The 25,714-nt window shown below is 34.1% G+C and overlaps 1 protein-coding gene across 16 annotated transcripts in view; it reads left to right on the top strand.

The window, feature by feature from the left end:
- The window catches only part of CADPS2 (calcium dependent secretion activator 2), a 564,672-nt gene that overhangs the window by 252,594 nt on the left and 286,364 nt on the right, over positions 1 to 25,714 (top strand). For all 16 annotated transcript variants that reach the window (XM_054237741.2, XM_054237742.2, XM_054237744.2 and 13 more), the window contains one exon: positions 707 to 825. In XM_054237741.2, coding sequence (XP_054093716.1) covers positions 707 to 825 — 119 coding nt within the window. The remainder of the gene's footprint in view (positions 1 to 706; positions 826 to 25,714) is intronic.

Below are 25,714 nucleotides of genomic sequence, written 5' to 3' on the forward strand. Positions count from 1 at the left end.
TCCTTTCTCCTAGAAGTTACAAATACATAAAGCAATATCAGTTTTTCCACCTTTTTCCAGTGTACCAAATTAAATTAGTACATAGCTTTAATGAACAGAAAAATTATTTTTTTCTTATGAAGTTAGGATTAAGACGTTCAGTGACAAGTTATAATTTCCATTTAATATGACACAGACCATAAATAAAACTCTTTTTACATGTAGTAATAGTCATCTCAAATAAGTGAATATAGAAAATTTCTGATATCACATATTGATATCAATGAGTTGGTCTGGTGGCAATAATGTATACCAGTAATGTGTACTATATTACCTTGTATGGAACTTACCATGTACTGCTGATATCATCTGCACTGAATTTTCATTTGTGATTCTGCTTAACTTCATGCAGACTTGCCTTTACTCGTTAAGGATCTGAGTTTAAATTTTATTTAATTCACTAGGGCGTATCGTTATGACATTTGACTTACTTTGTTTATAGCTGGGAGGAGATATATTTTCAGGTACTAGACTTCCTCAAAATGTTATTTACTATACCTTATATGAATAGAGGTGGATTATAAAGAAGATAAAATACCAGTGATGTTAACAAATAACAATTTTTTTCAGTTTTGTCAGTCTTCCTTATACAGTTCATACTGCTATTTTTGTATATTGCTAAATGTTATCAGCTTGATGCATTATTTTAAAATCATTTTGTCTTTAGATTGTCATAATGGAAGTGGAAGGCTTGAGGTCAGTTGCTCCCAATCGAATTGTTTACTGTACAATGGAAGTGGAAGGAGAAAAACTGCAGACAGACCAGGCCGAAGCCTCAAGGCCACAGTAAGCCAGTTGAAAAAAATGTATTGTTTGTTTGCTTAATCCTCCCCAAGAAACATGCTCTATTTCTTTGCATAAATGTGTGGTATTACACTCTGAAACTGCTATTTGGCTAGCCTTGTCTCAACGCTGCTACAACTAGTGTGTGCCTTTCTGGATAATGATGTTACAATTAGAGTCTTGGCAGAATCCCTCTGTAGTGCAAACAGAAAAATCCAACATGCAAACTCAAAGCTAATCATTAGACAATAAAACGTTTATAAGTCATCTCTAAGTAAAGCATATTTTATCATCATGTGTTATTTGAAAGGTAATACATAATTAGGTTTTATGAAATAAAGGTATTTCAGTTGCACGAATTGTATTCTAATACCCTTTCCCTTTTTGTTTGTTGTAGCTCTTGGTGATGTAACAGTAGATACCATGATTCTGCACAATGACTTGGAGTACTTAGTGAGCAAACTAGAGAAACAGTTAATGACTACCGCACAATAATCAGAGTATAAAGCTGCTTTTTTGCTGGCAGTTTGATGTTTCAGACTCTGGCAATGAGTTAATTAAATTAGTAAGATGTTCTCTTTAACTCATTCAAACTTGGGGAAGCATCATGGTCTCTCCTAGAAATAACCAGGCTGGCCTGAGGAATTCAGATACAATTTGCTGGGCCTTCATTTGTGCATTACCTTTAGAAAACATTTCTTTTTCTTCTATTTAATCTTTATTCTAAATGTCCTGTAAGATTTAGGATTTTGCCTTATTGTAACACCAATATGTGACCTGTTCATTCAGGCAACCTCTGCTGCGATCCCAGGTAGGCACTGAAAATGAATGAGAAATTTTCATTTTCCTTAGAACAGGCAGGATAGGGAGATGCAGAGGGTTATGTGTAACAGCAGAGAGGTGCATAGAGTAATAAGGGGTTGAAAAGAAGCAAATCAAAGCTTCTCACCCTGACCTAAAAGCCCTGCAGGTCTGCCTTTGACCAATCTCTCCTGACCTCTGGGACCTTGCTTTCTCCCTTTGTTCCCCGATCTTTTGCTATTCATCCACTCTGGACTTCATGCAGTCCCTAAACACTTACCCACCTATTCTCCATGTCACACTTGCTTTTCCCTCTGCTTGTAATCATCTTCCCTCTTATCTTTATAGAGCTGTTTTGTTGGCATTGAGAATGCCAACTTAACCAGCACTGAAAATAATCCTTCTCTTTAACCCAGTGGAAGGTTTCTGGCTCACCACTTTTTAGCTTTTGGACTGCGTTTTTATCTGTTTATTTTGTAGTGTGTTTGCCTCTGAGAAAATAACAAAACATCCCATTTAGCCTTATATCTGAGTACTTACTAGGCACTCATGTGGAATTTATTAATCCAATCGACTACACCTACTTTTGTCACCTAGTCACAGTACATATTTGGGGGTTAATATATAAGTATATTCACAGAATTGTGTAATCATCACCACCATCCATTTTAGAATATACTCCTCATCTCAAAAAGAAACTGTACCCTTTAGCTATCAAGCCCCCAACCACTCTAGCCTTAAGCAACTACTAATTTACTGTCTGTCTCTTATAGATTTATCTATTCTGGACATTTAATATAAATAGAATTATATGCAGTCATGTGTTAGTTAACATCAGGAATACATTATGAGAAACTTCATTAGGTGATTTTGTTGAACATTATAGAGTATACTTACATAAATTGATACAGTATAAATATTTTTCCTTATATATATTTTTTGTATGGAAAACTAAATGTCCCAGCTCCATTACATTTTCCCGGCCTGATGTGCAATGCCAATATCAAGTGCCATATATCAAGTTTATTCAAGTCCTTTGCCCATTTTTTAATTGAGCTGTTTGTCAAGTTTTAAGAGTTTCTCTGTTTTGAATATTAGGCCCTTATCATATATGTGATGTGCAAATCTTTTTCCTCTGTGAAGTTTTTCACTTTTCTTGATTTGTATTTTGAAACACACTTTGATGAAGTCCAGTGGATGTTTTCTTTGTTGTTTGTGCTTTTGTTTTCACTGCTAAGAATTCATTGCCAAAACTAAGGTCACTAAGATTTAGCTCTACGTTTTCTCCGAAGACTTTCATGGTTTTAATCCTTTATTCAGGTCACTGATTCATTTTAAGTTAATTTTTGTATATGATGTAAGAGTCCAGTTTCCTTCTTTTTCATGTGACTGTTTATTGTCCCAACACCATTTGTTGAAGAACCTATTCTTTCTTTATTAAATGCTCTTTGCATCCTTTTTAAAATCGGTTGATCATAGATACATGAATTTGTTTCTGGACTCTCAATTATGTTTTACCAATCTATGTATCTGTTCTTATGCCAGCACCACACTGTCTTGATTACCATTGCTTTGCAGTAAGTTTTGAAATCAGGGATGCAAGGCCTTCACCTCTGTTATTTTTCAAGATTGTTTTGGCTATTCTGAATTTTGATATGAATTGTAAGAACAGTTTATCAACTTCCATAAGGATTCTGAAGAGATCACCAGCTGAGATTCCAGTAGGGATTATGTTGTAACTGTTGGTCAATTTGGAGCATACTCCCATCTGAACAAGGTTAAGTCTTCTGATCCGCAGACATGGGATGTCTTTCTATGTATTTAGACCTTCAATTTCCCTTTCAACAATGTCTTGTAGTTTTCAAAGTAAAAGATTTATCTTTTGGTTACAGCTATTTTTATTGTTTTATTCTTTTTTATGCTATTGTGAGTGGAATTGTTTTCTTAATTTTATTTTTAAATCATTCATCAGAAGTTATTAGAAATATTATTTTTGTATATAGATTTTATATGCATCCATCCACCTTACTGAGCTTGCTTATTAACTCTAAAATTTTTAATGGATTATGTAGACATTTCTATGTATAAGACCATGTCATCTGCAAATACTCATAGCTTAAATTCTTCCTGTCTAATTTAGATTTACATTATTTAATTTATTTAACCAATTGTCTCCAGTTCAATGTTGAATAAAAGGGGTAAGAAAAGGCATGTTGGTGTTCTTCCTGACCATAGGGGGAAAGCATATAATCCTTTATAATTACATGCGATTTTAGCTCTGGATTTTTTATAGAAACACTTAGCAGTTTAAGGAAGTTCCTTTTTATTCCTAGTTTTTTGACTGTTTTTATAATGAAAGAGTGTTTGGTTTTGTCAAATGCTTTTCCTGCATCTATTGAGATGATCATGTGGATTTTGTCTTTTATTCTGTTGATATAATGTAATACATTATTTGATTTTCAGGTATTAACTGAACCTTGCATTCCTTGCACAGTTTTCACTTCTTCATAATATAGGATTTTTTGAATTTGTTACTGGATTTGGTTTTCTAGTGCTTTGTTGAAGATTTTTGCCTCTATATTCATAAGAGATGATATCCTTGTAATTTTTTGTGTGATGGCTCTGATTTTTTTTATCAGGGTACTAGTGGTCTTGTAGAATGAGTTTTTAAGTGGTCCCTCAATTTTTTTGGAAGATATGAAGAATTTGTATTTTTTAAAGCATTTGGTAGAATTCACCAGTGGAGCTATCTGGGACTAAGCTTTTCCTTGGGAGTAATTCTCTGATTACTAATTTGGTCTCATGTTATAGATCTATTCATTGTCTTTCTTCTTGAGAGGTTGGTGCAAAAGTAATTGCAGTTTTTGCCTTTAAATGTTAATACTGTTAATTTTTCAATTCATCTATGTTATCTAATTTTTCTCACTCATTTGATCATACTTTTAATAATTATTTTTAGTTTCTCTAAGGTCAGTAATAATGTCCTCTCTTCTGATTTTACTAATTTGAATGTCCTTTTTTTTTTCTTAGCCCATCTAACTAAAAGTTTGTCCATTAAAAAACTATTTTAAATGACATTTCTAGGATGATTTCCTGGATTCTCTTCCATTTTTCTATTCTCTATTTTATTAATTTTCATTCTGCATTATTTACTTCCCCGTTTTAGGTTTAGTTTGCTTTTTATTTTTACAGTGTGTTAGCTGAAAAGTTAGGTTTTTCATTTGAGATCTTTCTTTTTTCTTAATTTAGGCAATTGCAGCTATAAATTTCCCTCTAAGCACAACTTTAGCTGAATTCATAAGTAATGATATGATCTCCCTTCATGTTCATTCATCAAGGTGCCTTTGATCAGTAAAATATTTTGTTTCTGTGGTAGAGTCAATGGAAGAAGGTTCTTAGCTGTGGGAAATACAAGCCCCGTGTCCTACCATATCACTTCAATTGACTGAAGGAATTGAAGTCTAATCAGTCTGAAACCCACTGAAAGAACACTTGTGTCCCACCACTGGTTGGGAAGCTCTTTCATGGTCCTTAGATTATTTTGTTTAATCAACTCTACTGATTCATGAAATTTCGAGGGAGCGCAACTTCTCTAATAATTACAATGCCATGGGTTTTTCCCCATGTGATCTTCTCTGTTTTATTTAGGCACAAAATAAAATCCATCTATTCCAGATAAGATGATTTTTAGTAATTTATACATTTGTGCAGCTGCCATCAAAATTCAATTTTTAAACATATCACTTCAGAAAGTTCTGTCATGGCCATTTGCAGTCTATTCCTGCTCCCACTCTCAGTTCCAGGAAACCACTCAGCTATTTTCAGGCTCTGCAATTTTACTTTTCCTGGATAGTTTATATAAATGGAATCATGCAATATGTAGTTTTTGTGTCTGGATTTTTTTTTTTTTTTTTGCTTAGCATACTTTCTACAAAATCTTACATTTAATTGATACTTAAATATTTGGTTCATGAGATCAATTAACTTGTATCTGAAAGGTTATGTTATTTTAACACTTTTTTTAAACAAAAGTTTCATGGGCTGTTATTTAATTTTCAGTATGTTCATAATGTATTTGAAAGGGCTTTTGATAATGGGGAATGTGTCCATGAACAATATAAGTGAATTAAAATATTTAGAATTCTGAAAGGAAGTATTATAATAAGCCCCCAGTGCTCTTTTTTCTATTACTCTTTTGATTAAAATAACCTTTCTGTGTTTTCCCATGAACACTGAGTTAACTTTTAAAATAAATTAAAAGATTTGTATTTGTCATTGTATCCCCGCAACAGATTACCTTAAAAATGTATCTCATGAATGCTGACCAACTGCAGCTTTTTAGCAATGTCATTATTTTCATACTGAACTCATCTTGCACCACAGGAAAGAGATTCATCTCCTCCATCATCATAGTAAATTATGGCTCAGACACGTTTTCGAAAATTTAATACTTCAACAGTTTGTGCTTTGTTGGAGATCAATTCATCCTTCTGTCTGATACTAATTACAGTACCTTATTTAGTCCATATTTCCAATAAACTTAATCAAGATTTCTGGCCATTGCCTATTTCATTCCTGTAGTTCTGGTTTCCTGCCAGCAATTAGAAGGAAACAGCGTGTGAGGTTGCTAAATAACTTAGAATATAGGACCTGGGGTCTAATAAATATGGTGTTGATAACAAGTTTGATTTACAAAGAGTGATGATGAGACAATCTAATTTATGAAAGTTTCATTTTAAATTTTATTTTGTAAAACAGGGAAGGGAGTGTGTATAAACTATATTTTTTAGTTATGGAGAAAATCCTGTTACTTATGGACTTTTAAGTCATTGTTTCACAGTCTCTTAATGAACCAGGAGAAGTTTTGTATGAATGAGATACAGAGGAATTCTTGCTGCATTTTATAGCATTTTACCCTTTCCAGATGTTTCATTTTAGTGTTAGCTCGTACCCTTGATGATACCACTAAAAAGGTAATAAAGGCATAGTAGGGGGAATGACCAGCTGTGGGGTGGAGAAGGGGGAAAAAGATTTGTTGTGGTCATATAGTAGTCCTAAATGTCCTGATATATACTTTTTTTTTATTCCCTACCAGTGTTGAGTATCCTTTGAGTGCCTAAACACAGGAGCTGATAATACCCTATGGAAGGTGAAGATAGATCTTGGTACCAGGGAAATAAGGAAATTTATTATTAAATAAGGAAAAACATTTAGCATGATATCTAACCTCTTTTTTTATTTTAATTTGTTTTTATAGAGATGTGATATCACTATATTACCCAGGCTTGTCTCAAACTCCTGGCCTCAAGCAATCCTCCCACCTCAGCCTCTCAAAGTGCTGGGATTACAGGTGTGAGCCACCCAGCCTTGAAATCTAACCTTTTAACAAATTTATAGATGTCCAGTGCAGTAGCACAATAAAATATAAGTGCACTGAAAATCATAGCAGTGAATTAAATATTTATAACCTTTGTTAGAAAAAAATAAAAATACCAGGAAGCAACACTTGTTTTTGCCACACCCTCTGTCTCTCCTTCATTGCATAGTGCTATTTTATTAAAAGCATTTGAAGATTAATGGGTCTCTGCTGCCCATCCCCTGAAAGTAATAAAAAGACAAGAAGCAGTAAGAAAAACTAATGAATTGTGTATCATTAGAGAGATATATTTATGAATATTATGATAGAACATCTTTCTGCTTCATGAAAATGACGGGAAATACAGTCACCAGTACCAATTTCTGGAGACTTTAAATTCTTAATAGAATCATAATATCTGTCAAACTATTGAAAGAAGGTTGCAGCTACAAATGGAATGATTATCAGAATGACAAGGTACTGAGACAGTGTTTAAGAAAGATTAAATACAGATTGCATATAAACCAAGAGAATCTAACCATGCTTTTAAAAGCATATTAGTTTTCATTTTAATTCAGTAATATCAGATTAATTTTTGAAATATAATTCATTAGTCAGCTATTCTTACAGACTAAAGTATGCTATGTTTTTGTATGATCTATCAAAAACTGTGCCTATTTTTAATGAACCAAAGGCAAAACCTCAAACCACACAAAAGTTTCCTCTCCTCTCATTTCCAACTTCAAAATCCTGACAGATTGCTTCTTTTTATATAAATAAATTTACTAGAGGTAACATTTCTCTAAGACTGATACTGTTGGTGCAGAACAAAATGAAGCCTAAAGAGATAAGCATTACCCAAATACAGAAATTTACATTCATTGAGAATTTATTTACAATAAAGGGAGCAATCAGGGGATCCTTATAATTAGAGGCATCTGAAGTAATGAGAATTAATCCATTGTGATGGATTTAGATTCTAGATGTTAGCTGAACAGCCATCACGAGCCCCAGTAAAAAACAGTATGAGAAAATTTGGGAGAAAGTTTATAGAATTATGATTAATGATATTTATTGTGGATTTACAGCTTAAAATCACCTTATGTACTGTGACCATTTTTTTTCAGAACAGTCTTTTACAGTTATCGTTATTACTTGATTTGGTTTATGTAACAAATTACCAAGTGGTCTAAATTTGGAAGGACTTAAATAGGAAGCTTAATACTTACCACAGCACAATCCACAGGTACTCTAGGATCTCTCTCCCATACCATCCTTGAAGACGCCTCAGCATATACCGTATCATTTCTAGTTATTACGGGTGAAAGATAACATGTTCAGGTGTTAAATATTTCAGAACAGTTTAAACCAAAACTTAACACATTTCAGAACTTTTTTTCTTTAGTTCTAAATCACTCAGAAACCTGTAATGCGAAAAGGGAACTTCAGTCCCTTCTTTTCACTCTTGTCTTTCCTGCTCATCTAATCTTTCTACAACTTTGGTTTAGGGTTGCAGTTGGCAGCAAGGGGAGAAGGCGTGAAATCTCTTTGTATGTAGGTACTTTTGTAGTTCTCTCTTGGTTAGCAAATGCCCTTTGGTCACAGCAAATGTCCACATGTAACTCTTCTCCAGTGAATTCTTAGCAGCCCTCCCACTGCCAGGGACTTCTAACATCACACCATTCCCTCACCAAATAATATATCCTATGGCTGCCCTCTTACCTCTTCCTCTGGGCTACTGGTTTAATATTATAGCCTGTGTATCCTCTTTCTGCTTAAATTTCATTTCCCTAACAGGTAGTTCAAATAAGGTAGAAGTTCCTTGAAGATAAGGGCTGTGTATTATGCTTTCTGCTTCCCCACTAGTGCCAGCTATAATAGTATGCCTCAGTAGGCACTCAATACTCTAGTACTCTAATCATAGTACTTTATCTACTGTTTAGAGTATCAAAAAAAAAAATAGCCTTCTAGTCGGTCTTAGATTATGACACTTGGGCCAGCATCTGCCCAGATTAGAAGAAGGTTCAGTCCTCATTCTCCTACCCCAACCTCCAAGTTTTTAGAAATTCCATTGAAAACGTACTCACGATAAAGGGCCAATTCTTTTTCTTATGTGTGCTCACTTTAGGCTGTAGTTCCATGGTCACTTCCAGACTTTTGCTACCCTAACTGGGACAACGTTTTTCAAACTGTGAGACTATCTGGATAAACAAGACAACCTCCCCAGGGATACATAGGCACATGTATATTTTTAATAGGACTGATTAGGAACCCCCTAGTTCCATAAGGACCCTTTTCTAAAGGTCTTCTGCTCATTCTCATTCTCAGACTTCCTTTCACAGTCATCCTTCTCCCCCTTTACAAAAGAGAGGTACATCTCTCACCCAACTGAAGTCTTAACAGTAGTGGTTCTTGTCTCAGAGTGGAAAATCCTTCAGGGTACCATTCAAAAGGCAAATGTGTAATATTACTGTGGGTTTTGAAAAAGTGATTGATTGATGACATAATAAATTCTTCTGCAAATTAGATGGCTCATATTTTACTGGCAGTAAAGTTGGCTACAAATTTATGCAAGTATTTAACTGCTAAATAATTAAAGAAGAATTTTTGCTTATTAATCACTGTGTGGTTTGGGGACATTTAAATAGGCAGGAATTAAATTGATGGATATGCTATAATAATGCTCCCATCTACTTATCTTATTAGTGCTTACAACAGAAAAAAAACCTGGATTAAAATTGATGCTGAACTCTGTCTCAATCTATGGATACGGGAACTAATTGGAAGAAATAGCACTATCCATTTCATTGAGATGCATATCTAATAAACTGATTTACCTTTTATACGTATTACAAATGCACGTTTGTGTAATATATTTGTTTTGGATCACTTGAGCATTACTATCCAACAAAACCTCAATTCAGTAATTTTTAGGACTAGAACCTTATGATCAGAGAAAAAATTAATATTTTGAATATTAATGACCCTATCATGATTATCTGTGCCAAATTTATATATATAATTATATAAAAATTTATATACATATATAAATTTGGCACGAGTAATCATGATAGGGTCATTAATATTCAGGCATTAGCATATATTACAGTAGAAAACAATTCTAAGTTTCTGGGGGAAATGAAATCAAAGTAAAGAGTTCAATGAAAAAAGAAATATTGTAAATTTCTGTCAAGAGTTTTGCAGGTGTTTTTCAAAATCGGTGGTGGGATCACGTTACAAAACAGTCATACACTGCATAATGATGTTTTGGTCAATAATGGACTGCATATATAAAGACTAGTCCAATAAGTTGATAATGGAACCAAAAAATATCTGTCTCTTAGTGACATCATAGCCGTTGTAACATCGTAGTGCATTTACTTAATTTGTTTTACTAATTCAGTGTAGCCTAAGAGTGCAGTTTTTATAAAGTCTATGGAAGTGTGCAGTAATGTCCTTGGCCTTCACATTTACTCACCACTCACTCACTGACTTACCTTGAGCAACTTCCAGTCCTGCAGGCTCCTTTCATGGCAAATGCCCTGTACATGTGTGCCATTTTGTAATGTTTGTATTGTATTTTCACCGTACCTTTTCTATGTTTAACTATGTTTAGAGATACACATACTTACCTTTGTGTTATAGCCGCCTACATATTCAGGACAATAACATGCTATACAGGTTTGTAGCCCAGGAGTAATAGGCTATACTAAATAGACGAGGTATGTAGCATGCTATACAGCCTAGGTTTGTGTAAGTACACTCTGTGATGTTCACGTAAGCAAGCACAAAATTGCTTAAGGATGCATTTTTTAATGTGTATCCCTGTCGCTAAGCAATGCATGACTGTAGTTAGATTCCACTAGTTTTACTTAAGAGTGACACCACAATTTTAGTTAAATGTCAATGTTTCAAATGCACCAGAAATTATATTCTGTGCAACTGTTTATGTTAAAAATTTATAGATGTCCAGTTAAAACTGTGTAAAGAAGGTAAATTTTTCAGAATTATTTTGGTAAGTGCATGACGAAAAGTTTGAAGGTTGCTTGTCTGGGATATATCATTTATTTGAGCCTGAACTATGTCCTGAGGGCTAAAGACTTTACTGTTTTCATACTTCACATTCAAACTTTTGAACCCACACAGTCAGAAGATATGCCTTTATTCTAAGATGCTGCTCCTCTTATATCTAGAGCTCTGTCCAGCAGTCCAGGAGATATGACCAGGGCTGGCCCACCCTCAGTGCCGCTGGTGCAGATCCTTATCCAGAGCAGAGTTCCTTAGGGGGCAATAAAGTACAAATCTTCTGTTGGGTCTCAAGCACAGTAATAACTACTTGAGAGTATGCTGTGAAGAGAAAATGGAGATAGCACATGTAAGGGATTTGTGATATCCACAAGTTAGCAAAGACATTTTAAGAAACCTAGTTGTATAGTTCTTGATATGAATTGGTAAATAAGTTCATGCTTTGAAAAACTACCAGAATTGATAATATTTAAAAACAGAAAGGAATACATTGAATGAAAGATAAGGAAGTAGAATTTTTCTCTTTAAAATTTTTAAATTATTTACTTAACAAAGACTGGGTATATTCTAAGTGTCCAACATGATGATTTGATATATGGATATATTGTGTAATGATTATTGCAGTCAAGTTAATACATCCATCATCCCCCCATGTTGTACAGAGATTCCTAGAACTTGTTCATCTTGTAACTGATAAACTGTGCTCTTTGATCAACATCTAATTTCCCTCACCCTCACCCTCAGCCTCTGGCTACTACTGTCCTACTCTTCATTCCTATGAGTTTGACTTTTTTAGATTCCCCATATAAAGACAGTAGTAGAATTTTTCAAGAATTTAGAATTTCTAGGTTTTAAAATGTTCATGGTTTTAAAAGAAAGATTGAGACATTCCAGAGTATAAATCCTAGCTAACCTGTTCGAGTCTGCTTCTTCATTAGTATAAAGGAAAGAGTGGTACCTATTTCAGGGATTATTTTGTGAGTTAATTGGGGTAATATAGGTAGGAACACTCAATCCTGATATTCTACAGGTACCTCTGCCCATACATTCACTGTTTTTTCTTTTAGCCTTTGCTTTGCATGTTTTTTAAATTTTATTTCTCTATTCATGTATTCATTTTTCTATTTTCTCTAAACCTCTTCTTTTAGCATCCTATTTTTAAGTTCAGGAAATTTACAGGAGGAATTTCACACTTCATAAAGGATTGAGTGCTTTTAACAGTACCAAACAGCAAACACTATTTTATGAAGTGGAATGTGCTTTTGTTTCTCAAGTCCATCTGACATTTTTGGCTTGCGTGTTTGTATTGTCATTTAATATTTATTTGGTAAGTACCTTATAATCATTTTTTTTTTAAGATTTGAGAGGTAGCTACTCTCAAATGAAGATCGTTTTCAACATGAATAATACCCGAGTGTCAGTTATGAAAGGAAAACTTTCTTTGGTTGTCATATATTCTCTATCAACATTGGTTTTGTGTCTCAGTTGATGTCATTGAAGATTTATATCTTCTGTGCTGAAGTGCAGCCGTCAAAGGATCTCCAGAACTGTGCAGCATAGCATCCTGCAGTTGTTGACAATAACTTTGCAGCCGTGTCTTCCATGTTGGCACCATATTAATATATTACATGAAGAGCACTTGACTGTTACTTGCTCTGAAGTTATGGAATTAAGGTGCAGCTGGGAACTTCTTCTGTAACTGACATGTGGATTAGCAAAAGAAAGGATAATCTTAAACTGAATGCCACCTTATGTTATTGCTATTCTTTCAGATATAGAGAAATCTGAAAGAGTTCACAAAAATATCTTTTGATCTCTTTGTGAGTCCTCAGTGGTAAGAAAAGAATAGAGGAGATTGTTTCTGTGAATCAGAGGATGCAGATGACCTCGGTAAACTATAGATCCAAGCAGAGGGGAAGCCAGAAATGCTGTACTGTCTCATGCCTTTGTATGTACATATGGTGCCTCCCTGGTCTTTCTCTGTCCAGGAGCTCTGATTGATGTTTTAAGACCAACTCGGTGAAGGTTTTGTACCCACATTGATCTCAGAACTCTTTCTTTTTATTAGCACAAAGTCAGTACAATATGTTGCATTTCCATTTATATATTTATTCTAGTGACTTACGTATAGCTGCAGAGCAAAATTTTTTAGTTTCCATAGTGTGTTTCTGTATATACAGATTATATAGAGGTTTTTGGTTTTGTAATTATGTATGCCATATAATTGCAATGGTCATAAGATGAAGATTGACATTCTTTGCAAGTGAAATGTATTTTAAATTGTGCCCTACACCTCCCATCTCACACATTCAAACTGGGTAATTCTCATCTGAAAAAATAAGCTTTCTTTCTTTTTCTTAATTTGGCCATGATTCTGATCTATGCATTATGTAATTATTTTATATATATGCAAATCTGCTACAGGTTTTCCTGCTTTAATGGAAACTTTTAGCTGAAATCACCTAAGTAACATATTTTTCCTTACAGAGACACCATTACTTATATATCCATGACAGTGATTTTTCTCCTTTTACTTACAAGATTTTTTTGTCAGTAAGTTATGTAGTAAGGTTAAGGGCAAGCTGAATGTTTTTAAATTAATACAGTTAAAAAAAAACATGATTTCTAAGCCTTAGTGTTAAAAAGGGAGACTTAAAATAAATCCTCTATAGTACTGACAATTATCAGGTAACTTTTGCATTATGAGAGCTATTGTCCACAGTAATTTCTCCTTCTCTTTAAAATTTGAAGAACATTTTCTAAGTATAGAAACTCTGTGACCTGGAAGATCCAGCACTATTTTTTCTTAAGTTTTATTTTGTTTTCTGGGAAGAATAAGTCTGTGTAAACTTAGGATTTGGGGAGGCTTTTGCACTTACATGTCTTCCAAATTAAACCTATAGGCTCTAGAAACATTGCTGCAAAGTTATACATATAACATTATTTAAAGAAATGTTTTTTAAGGAATAAAAGATGATCCTTTTAATTTGTTTTGTTCCCAGAAATTCATTGACTTAAGACCACCAGAGAAGTCACAGTGGTGGTTAAGTGTGGCAACAAAAAAATTAATAAGAATAAAAATGAAGAATTAGTCTATTTTTAGAAAAGTAACACTTCTGTGTTCCTGGCTCAGATTTGCTTATTACATAAAATACAAGATGGATCTGGTTGGCGAAGATGTGAAGTCTTTTGGCTTATAAAATAGCAAATTTTACCTGAAGCAAGTCTGTGAAATTCTCACTGTGTTCTAATGTTTAGCTTTCCTTTTTTTGCCATAATATAGCTTTGCTGGCAGATGGCAGCATTTGGATCATATTGAATTTGGCAAATTCTCATAAGAATCATCAAAATTTTTAATAATTTGAATGTGAAAAAAAATCATGAATTTTATACAGTTCTGCCAAATGGTCGAGATGAAATCTATATCTATTATGCCCTGTATTACTTCATTTTCAAGTAAGGTAGATGTCTAGGGAAAAAAGTGAAACAATATTTATGCACCATGAATATGATTCTAATGATGTAAGAACTTAACCTATCATTATCCACATTTAAATATTGTGTTTCTAAGGTGGTGCATTATTTTTGTTAAAATCAGTAGCTAAAGGTCAACGTCTACATCAATATTAAGTTTAGCTGTTGGTTCCCTCTGAAAACTCGAAATGTTCACATCCAGTTATTTGTTTTACATGTGAGCAATGTTTCAGGTTGCCTCATTCTCATATTCTCTCTGTGCAAATGCCGGATTCTGGGTGAAGATCACTGAACCAACCGCTGGGAGAGGCCCATTAGTTTTTTAGTAAAGGAAATTTGATAAATAGGACTAAAACAGATGTAAGTTGTTTTAAGTTCAGCTCTGAACATTCTCATGTCATAGCAAGTTTTCATTGGACTTTACTGTTTATTTTTGCTTTTTGCTAAGTATATACCCTACTAATAGTAGGAAGAGAATTATAAATTGCTTAGAGCAAGGATCTTGATTTCTGCTGCGGCAAACTCATTAAAATTGCAAAAGTAACAGTATTTCTAGAAGGTTCAGAGGAAGTTTGTGGACTTAATGTGATTAGTCACTTTTGTGTTGAGACTTAGTAAGAGTTGGATTTGTTTCCCCTATAATCAGACAGATTGGTAATTACATTAAAATTTCATCACTAATATTTTCTTGGGCATATCTGTGACTGTTTCATGGCTCAGTTTTTTTCAGAGAAAGTCCCCAACCTAGCCAGTGACCTTTGCAGTTTTCCCACAGTTGGCGGGATCTTTAGAAAGAGAAACTTGTTTACACCAATCTGAGCTTAGCTTTGTTGCTTTGATTCCATGGAGCTGTTCACAAAGGGCTAATTCCTTGACTTAGCTACTGTGTGTGTTGCGTGCTTTGTTTTCTTTCCATCATGTAGCTTCTGGCGGCCTGCATGAGAAATGTCCATCCATTTTTATAGTCATCCTTTTCTTAAAACCAATCTGAAGATGTAAATATCAAACAGCATATTCTTTTAAGTTGATCAAAATGGTTCACAGTTTTATAGCACCACTTGTGTGAGTTAAGATATATTACATGGAAGATAATCTGATCTAGGAATATTTATCCATATGGCATGGATGAGCAATAATTTCACAGTAAAATATAATCACTGTCTTTAATTAGATAGGAGACAGTGTAGGTACTGAGATGATAAACAGAAAAGGAGGAGTGTGTTTAGAGGTGAAATATAAATGTTAAAGTAACACAGAATATAGTATATCTATACTGTATCCCATATGTGTGTATATTTCATCATATGTAACGTTATCTGTCTGAAATAAACTTTTACAAAGGGCCTAAACCTGTGAAAGAATACAAAGAAAAGCTTGTAAGTTCAGAAAGAAAACTTTGTAAAATAAATTCTACAGTTGACAGAATCTGCTTTTTAGTTATCCAGATTAATACTAGGCAGCCAGTCTTTCTTCTCTCTGGATATCTTCACATGGATAACTTACTCAACACATTCAAAATAGAAACATTTATATTTCACCTTTAAACGCACTCCTCCTTTTCTGTTTATCAACTCAGTATGTGGTATTTCTAGCTGTTGGGATTCCTTAGCCAGAGACTTGGGTATTTATTATCTCTTCCTCTTTTTGATCTCTGTATGTAAATTCTGTTGATTCTGCCTTCTTAATGTCCAGCAAATCTTTCTTACCACATCATCCTTGCCTGACCCTTGGTTTGGACTTTTGCTAGGTTTATTTCAGGAGCCTTTGTCTGGTTTGACTCCGATTTACTTCTGCACCTCTTGCATCTCCAGTTTAGATTCTATGTCCTCTAGTATTTTCAAGCAGGAATTCTGCTGCATTTTGGAGGGAGCCATTTTCATCAGTGGAACTATCCCCTGCATCTGGAGTTATTATTGAACTCCCTTGGCCTGTGTCCACACATTTTTTAATGCTGCCCCTAACCAGGAGCAGATCCTATCCCTGGGAAGAACACTATCCTTGCCCACAGCCTGCCTTCCTTTCATTCTGCACCTAACTGCTTTCCTTTTAACTTTTCTTTGAAGGCTCAGTTTAGGATGGTTTTCTCCGTGAGGCCTTCCCTGAGCGCTTGCTTCCCTCCCTTGCCAGAAGGCTTTAGTAACACCCTGTATGTTCTCAGTACCCAGAACTCTAACTGTATGCTCCAGTTGTCTCTCTTTTTGTCTGCTGCCCTTCAAAATCTATGAGCTCCCTAAATACAGAGGCCGGTCTTATTCAAGATCATATCCTCGGTATCTGGTTCTGTAACTAACTTTATTTGATGAAGCATTTGACTTCTAATAACTGAAACAGTATTATCTTGAATCTATTAATGAAGTATCAGTAAGGGTAGTTCATCTGTAGGGAGGAGTTTTACCAAATTAGTTATACCTATAAAACTGTAGATATTCACTCACTGGCCTGCTGGTACTAATGCATGAGAAAGTTAAATGAGTCTGAATGGACTTAATAGCAGCTGGGAGCCAGTTGTCACCCTAATTTCCACCCACTACACAATTAAATGCAATCTGCTAAGTGACATTGTACAAATCACTTTCTGTGGCCCAAATCTCCCTTCACAAATTGCAGCATTATTATTCTATCTTACATATCCAGAATATTTTTGCCGCAACAAAAATGGTATGTATTATTTAAATTTCCTTTATATATCACATGGGGTTTCTTGGAGCAACCACTTTTAAAATGTAAGCTAGAATTTCAGTGTTCCTAAAGTTATTGTAATATTCTCATTTAAGAAACCTATATAGGGGTTTCTCTCCACTCTCATGTGTATACCCAGGGTATTTTTCAAAAAAGACATCTTTGTGGCAAAGATAGAATATTTCTGTTTAACCGAATACACAACTGTGCTTGCTTTCAATTAAAATTTTTCTACCCACATTGCTTACTTCTGACTTTTGCCTATGGAAATAAGGACAAAAAAACAATTGCTAGAAATATATAGGGACTTTAAGAAAAAAGAAATAGTAGTTCTCTTAGATTCCAAAGTCTATGTTATTTCTGCACTTCATTGTCTTCTCTTGAATATGTAATGTGTGCCTTTTATGTCCAGAGCACTGTGTTGTTTACAATGGAGAAGTAACTGTAATTGCTGAGGGAAATCATAAACATACCTAGGTAATGACTTCTGTCTTAAAATGAAGGTCATTGTGAAGCTTTTCTCACTGCTATAGTATTTGTTTACATTTCACGCTTTTTCTGTTAACACAAGCCCAAGTCATGAAGGCCAGAGTCTGTTTGCCTTCATCTTTGTGTTTTCATCATCCATACCCATAAATGGCTATTCACAATAGCAAGGACACAGAATCAACCCAAACGCTCATCAATCATAGACTAAATAGGTGCATATTAAACATCCTTTCAGATTCTGGACAAATGAGAACAAGAATTAATACAGTGTCATTATTTAAATGTTCCATTAAGTGCCAGGTAGGTAAATGTTGGTGAAACATAGGTCATAGCAGTGATTTCCATCCCTTTAAATTCTTAGTGGAGCTCCTGTTATGAGTATCAAGAAACTTTTTCAAACAGAATGAGCTTAAATGTTCTTAAGCTTTAAAAGCCTGTGTGTATAGCATTTTTGTTGCAAGGTATCTCAACATTTGGTTGTTACTGGCCATTGGAAATCCACAGCAGGTGGGGGTTTCCTTCCCTGAGTAACATGTAGGTAGGCCTCACAGGAACCAGCAGCAACAGGATAACTGGCAGCGACTGGTCTGTGAAGATTACCAGGTCTTGCTGTTTGACCAGACTCCTTCTGAGGCTGCCTGCGATGTGTTACTTCAGTACAGTGCACTGCAGTGCTAGTATTCCTCGGATATTCCTGGGGCGGGTTTTGAATCCTCACCTTACACTTTATTATGCACTTGCCTCTGCTCTGTGCCTCATGCATTTGTTGAATGTCTGGTGTTTTGGGCTCTTTTCAACTCTCAAAAATAGTCTCAATGCGCTCTCTGGCATCTGGGGTGCTTGTGTAATGCAGGGACTTTTCCTGTTGCTTCCACACTACTTCTGTGTAGTTGGAAATTGTCTTTATTTCAACTAAAGAAACCGTCATTTAAGAAAGAAAAAAAAAAGTTGTTTTATCTGCAGGGGGATCCTCAAAGGACCATTTCCAGGGGAAATGCAGTAAACCCATGTAGATGGTCTATCCTGACATTCCCCCTGTAAAGCCCTCCATGTTACTGCTGTGATACAGAATTAAGACTCTTTTACTTTTGGAGTAGCTAGAAACAGCTGAGGAATATTTGCTTTTAGATGTAAGCAATTGAGAATAGTGTGTACTGACATTATAGTACTTGACTATTCCAAAGTCTTCAAATTAAGGAAATGTAAAGCAAAACATTTTTATACCCTCAAAATGACTGGCCCCAATGAACATTAACCCCACTTAAAGTTTGCTCAAATTAGATATTAATTACTGGATGATATGTAATAAAGAAAGTACTGGTTATTCATGGGCATTCTTACTTATAATATGCTGAACTGATTACCTAGTGATAATTATAACCTCATAGTTTGCAACCCTGTATTTTAAATTTCTCTAGTACTTTTTATCTTTAAAAGGTAATATATTTTGCTACATTTGAAATGATTTTTTACAGTTCATATAACACATCTAACTCTGGTCCCACAAAATGGGAGCAAGTAGGCTGAGATTTTGACTTAAGCATCAAAGTTGAGGGTATGGGAACAATATGAACATAACATATTGGTAAATTTCTGTAGATGACTAATTACTGGCATATACAATATAGTTGAGCACATTTCTACACCATTGCATTTTATTATTTAAACCTCCTTCTGGGAGATGTGTGCATGTTTTATGCTTTAAAGTTAAATTAACTTATGTATCAATTACTTAGCCTTTCCTATACGTAAGTTTGTAAAATCTTGGTTTTCATTTTATAAAGCACTATATACTTTTTGTACTTTCTTTGTCACATCTCGCATTACAGTTTTACTCGACCAAGTAAATTTGTAGTACGAGATGTGACAAATTGTTCACTTTAAAATTAGATGCTTCAAGCTAATGTCTTTGAACTGTGCTGCTATAAGCAAGAGAAAGGAGAATGCTTGTGAGAGATAATCTCTTCTGTTATTTCTGAAACCTGATTTTGTGCTAACATGCTTGCTATACTTCCCCAGAAGAAAATGGTACAAGTGTAATATGATTTTTCCACTCTGGATATGGAGGTTTAATGGCATGAATACTTCACAAAAGAAATACAGACTTTAAAGGACAATTTTATCCTATTATTCTTGACGCTTTTGCAATCCTTAGAGCAACAAAATGAGCACTGCCTCTTTGAAAGAAAAGGGAAACATCTATGAGACAATAATGGAGAGAAGGAAGATAAAGCTTGTAGGATTTTTCTCTTATTATGAAAGTTATTTCCCACCCCAAGCCATTGCCCAGTATTTTTCTGCCTTAAAGTACAAGATACCATCTCAGGATTTTATCTCTTCTTGTCATTTTTTTTTGTTTTGTTTCCTTTTTGATATTGGGTATCACTGTGTTGCCCAGGCTGGTCTTGAATGTCTGATCTCAAGCAATCCTTCTATCAGCCCCCTGAATAGCTGGGATTACAGATGTGTGCTACTACACCCAGTTGTTATGTTTGAAGAAACAACTAACTTTGTGTTATGTTTTCATCATAATAAAAAGTTTTACTCAGTGTTTTAGAAAGATCCTCCCAAAAGCCTAGAGAGATAACACTTAGTTACTTTAAAGGATGTTTTCTAGTTCTTCTATTAAAATTTGTGTCATTTGAGTATTATAGACTGTAAATTGTTTTTTAAAGGAAGGTTAAAAAGATGATATACAAAAGTGCATTAATATTAAAAGTAAATCTCAGTTTTTGTAACACTGCCTATTATAAGTTGTCCCGTCATTAATCATCTCATTTCTTCTCCCCTTTCTCTTTCTCTTCCTCTTCTCAAATTCTCACACTGCTTCTTTTTCTTCCTCTCTCTTTTTTTTCCTTTGCCATGTTTTACTGTTAGTTAATGTCTCTATTGCTCTCTCTTTTTTGATATTTTCTGGATTTTAGTATCACCATTTTATGAAACAGATGAAAACTTTTGTTAAAAACTGTTAATTTTTTCGAGTAGATATTATTTAGTAAAGCTAAAGTAGTACTACTAATATGGATGCTAATAAGAATAATGAGCATTCTGTGTGCACTTTCTATGAGACAGGTGCTGTGCTTTTACAGGTGTTAACATGAATTATCTTCACTGATGCCTCAATTGTATTATGAGGAAGGCATTATTAGGTTGTGGTGAGGTTGCTTGCCCTGGGTCCTCTTGCTTATTGGTGGTCTCCAAGCCCAGATTCTGTCTGTAGGGTTTGTACTTTGTAGCCCTGTTTCTGCACCATTGTACTCTGCTATGGGTGAGGGCTCATGTACTAGCTTTTATTTATTTCCTTTTGTTATTTAATCAGTCTTTTTTCACAATGTTTAAGTGAAACTATTTAGAACAATGTCATGATATTTATATCACTAATTTCACTTAGATTGTTATCTTTGATATATTGCTGTGCAGAATAGTTTTATTGGTTTTGTTGAAAATATAGAGTAGTATAGTTTGATGTCTTAAATAGCAGTGTGATTTGTGGGATAAATGTTATTTTCATGGCCTAGAAAGCCATGCCATAGTCTATTCATTGTCCTCACTGTATTGCATTGTATATTATTAACCTCTATGTAGTTCAATTTAGATATCTCAAGTTGGAATTTCAAATACTTTTATAGCACATCAACAACAGTGATGGTGATAAGTTAATGCAGTTTTTATAAACATTATTGATCATCCAATTTAAACTTATTTAATTAGATGTATAGAAATTTTTTTTAAATTCATTCAGTAAAAGGAGTTTAAAACTGCTCTACAAATTAACAATTAAAGGAAATAATATTTGTTTATAATAAAATTTTCAAATTCTAGCTAGTAAACTTGAATTTTGTATTGCAATTAATCATTTACAATTTTTGACAGGATTATAACGGAGCTATTTTTTGTAAATTTTATTTATTAGATAGATAAATTGTTAATGAATCAACCTGTTGGGACAACTTTTTTATGTTTAAGAGAAGTTTAAAGTACTGGTCTGCCTTAGAATTCTGTCCCTGATCTTTTGTTCTTTTCATTATTTATGTAAAAACAGCTGAATATATACAAAGATGTCTGTTGCAGCACTGCCTGTAATGGTTAAGACTGTGGAAACATCCTCAAAGTCCATCATCAGAAGAGTGGTTGAATACATTGCAGCACAGCCATACAAGGGGAATACCTTAGAGTTTTGAGAAGAATTACCTAAATCCACATACTCACACATGAAGAAGTTCAAGATGCAGTGTTACACAAAAGAACACGTTATAGAATAGTTTGGATATCCCATTAATTTTTAAATGAATAATAAATATGCATTAACCTTTGATCTTATGTATAAGGGTTGGTTTCTGGGCTCTTTGCTTCATTCAGTCCATTGGTTTGTATATCTGTCTTTTTGCCAGGACCATACTACTTTGATTGCCATCACCTTTTAAAGTGTTTTGAAATCAGGACGTGTGACACTTTACACTTGGTTCTTTTTTAAATTTTTTTTAAAGATTGTTTGGCTACTTGGAATCCCTAGAGATTCCTTATGAATTTTGGGGTAGATTTTCATATTTCTGCAAAATGTTAAGATTTTAATGGAATTCACATTGAACCATCAGTCATTTTGCATAGTCCAAACATCTTACATAAGGAAACTTTTTGGTGATGGAAAAATTCTGTATACATGATTGCATGCATTTTTCAAAATTCATGGTGCTATACTTGATTACAATTTACTGCATATAAACTATCCCTCAATAAATGATTACAAACCTTTGAAATATATATGCATTTAAGTGCACATATAAGCATAGAGATACATGTATAAGCCCACACTTGTAAGGTACGAGTCCCTACCATCATGATGTATTAGTGGGCACCCTTCATAAGCTCTTTCATTTTCATAGTTTCTACAACAGTTTCTGTACTAATCATTCGCAAATCTGTATCTGGATTTGCAGCAACCTACTGGAATCAAGTGCTTGAATTTCCCAAGATAAGTTCCTTTGTCTCTTATAGTTTGAATCAATGTGTTAACAGCCACCCATGTTCTCATGAAAACTTAGTTATCTCCACCATTTTTCCCTGAGTCTTTGGCTTAAGTTCATTGGTATTGTAAAAGCCTTTTATACACTTGGGCCCTGTGTTGAACTTTTAAAATATTAAAAGCTTCTCTTCTATAAGTATTATCTTCTGCTTAGAGTTTTCCACAAGACTGTCTTAATTACTCATATTAATCAATAATGCTATTTTTTTTAAATTTTTTATTGGATTATAGGTTTTGGGGTACATGAGCAGAGCATGCAAGACAGTTGCGTAGGTACACACATAATAATGCTATTTTTTTTAAAAAAAATTTGTACAGTGCTTAGCATTGTTTTGTGAGTCTTTTGGTGTTTTATTATTTAATTTTTATTTATATAATTAATAATCAACCTCTTAGTAATTCTCTCTTGTTAAACTTAATTCCCAGTTTTCAGATGTTATATTATTCAATTAAAAAGAGATAGTACTATTTATTTGTAAGAGTGGGATATTGTGTCTACTCAGTATATTTACACATCTATTAATATACCTGTTTTACATACACAGTTTCCCAGTGGCTTCAGCATGGCTTTAGAGTACATGTGGCCATCACATGCAGGACAATGACAAATAGAAAGATACCAACTCATACAGGTTTCTTTAATGAAACTGAAGGATATTACAGCTCAGTGGTATAAACATAGCTGCAAGAGCAGGGACACAGTTGTATGTTCTCAGTCAGGTGAGTTTCCTGGCTCCCAGTCCTCAAGAAAGTGTAAAAAAAATGATATTGCTTGACATCCTTGAGGATACCACCAGGCCTTTCTGATCAAGTCACTATCCTAATTTCAAAAATATTTATTTCCTCTTGATCATCATAATGAGTTTGGGGAAGGTGCCCATCTACCTTCTCACCAAATATGATTGAATGAAAAGAACACAGTCCTTACTCATTTTCATGAATTGAGTGAATCCAAAGTCAGTTTCTTCAGTAAATCTCCCATAGGACAGCAGAAAAACCATAGATCTACTTAAAGTCCAGCACAGGAAACTTTTGGAAAGATTTTCTACTTCTCAAGAGAATATCTGAATTAGTGCTACCAAATAAATACTGGATGTTTGAGTTTTGAACCAAAACTTTTATTCTATTCTTAGATCAATCTATTGTATCATTTTAATCTTAAAATGACTAAATTTTGAGAATGATAATTTAACTATAGTTGGATTGTTAAAAATTTTTCAGCATGATGAACCTAACAAAAATGAGCGATTGGGAAAGGATTTCCTGTTTAATAAATGGTACTGGGGAAACTGGCTAGCCATATGCCTCACACCTTGTACAAAAATTAACTCAAGATGGATTAAAGATTTAAATGTAAAACCCAAAACTATAAAAATCCTAGAAGAAAATCTAGGCAATACCATTCAGGACCTAGGCACAGGCAAAGATTTCATGATAAATTCTCCAAAAACAGTTGCAACAAAGCAAAAATTGACAAATGGCATCTAATTAAACAGAAGAGCTTCTGCACAGTAAAAGAAACTATCATCAGAGTGAACAGGCAGCCTACAGAGTGGGAGAAAATATTTGCATTCTATCCATCCAAGAAAGATCTAATATCCAGAATTTACAAGGAACTCAAACAAGTTCACAAAAAAAAAAAAAAGACAATCCCATATAAAAAGTGAGCAAAGGACATGAAGAGACACTGTTCAAAAGAAGACATTAATGCAGCCAGCAAACATATGAAAAAAGCTCAACATCAGTGATTATTAGAGAAATGCAAATCCAAACCACAGTGAGATACCATCTCATGCCAGTCAGAATGGTGATTGTTAAAACGTCAAGAAACAACAGGTGTTAACCAGGTTGCAGAGAAATAGGAATGCTTTTACACTGTTGATGGGAATGTAAATCTCTCAAAGATCTAGAACCAGAAATCCCATTACTGGGTATATACCCAAAGGAATATAGATCATTCTATTACAAAGATACATGCACATGTATCCTTGTGCATGCACTATTCACAATAGCAAGGACACAGAATCAACCCAAATGCTCATCAATGATAGACTAAATAAAGAAAAAATGGTACCTATATACCATGGAATAGTATACAGCCATGAAAAGGAATGAGATCATGTTCTTTGCTGGGACATGGATGAAGCTGGAAACCATTATGCTCAGCAAACTAATGCAAGAACAGAAAACCAAACACTACATGCTCTCACTTATAAGTGGGAGCTGGCCTGTGAGATCACATAGACACAGGGAGGGGAACTACATACACTGTGGCATGTCAGGGGGTGTGGTGGGAAGGGAGAATATTAGAAAAAATAGCTAATTTATGTTGGACTTAATACCTAGGTGATGGGTTGATAGGTATAGCAAAGCACTGTGGTACACATTACCTATGTAATAAATCTGCCCAACCTGCACATGTACCCCAGAATTAAAAATAAAAAATAAAAGTTAAAAAAAATTAGCATGAAAAATCTTAAGAATTTTTTGTAATACTTTATAGGCTTTCATTTTTATCATGTTTGGATCCTTATTTAACGTTTTCTGTTGTAAAATTGGTGATGCATTTGGAATTCTATGTTATTTTTATTTGATAATTTTAATAATCTTTGTAATAGAGCTAATTGGCCATTTGGTGACAAATGCATAATTTTTAAAGGCATTCACTGGATTGGAAATGAAAACAAAAAAATCACTGGAAAAACCTGGAGTTTAGCCATAACTTTCTCACATATGCACACTAGTCACACAATATGGAAGAAATGGATTCTTTAGAACCCCAGTATATAAAATACTATGAAATAAGGAGTTTGTGTTTTTTTCTACATAAAAGAAAAAGGTTTAAGATTCCACTAGTAAATATTAGAACAGAGTTTAACGGAAATATCACCTCCCTTCCCCTTTTGTTGAATATAAATAAGATGAAAATATCTGTTTTCTTTGTGTTCTAACTTATCATAACATCTTGCAAAGCTGCAATAATTAAAACAGGGTAGCACAGCTCAGGAGAGATCTGTAGGACATAAAGCTCAAGACCAAACCCA

The sequence above is a fragment of the Callithrix jacchus genome, chromosome 11 (assembly GCF_049354715.1).
Source record: "Callithrix jacchus isolate 240 chromosome 11, calJac240_pri, whole genome shotgun sequence".
Classification (NCBI taxonomy): domain Eukaryota; kingdom Metazoa; phylum Chordata; class Mammalia; order Primates; family Cebidae; genus Callithrix; species Callithrix jacchus.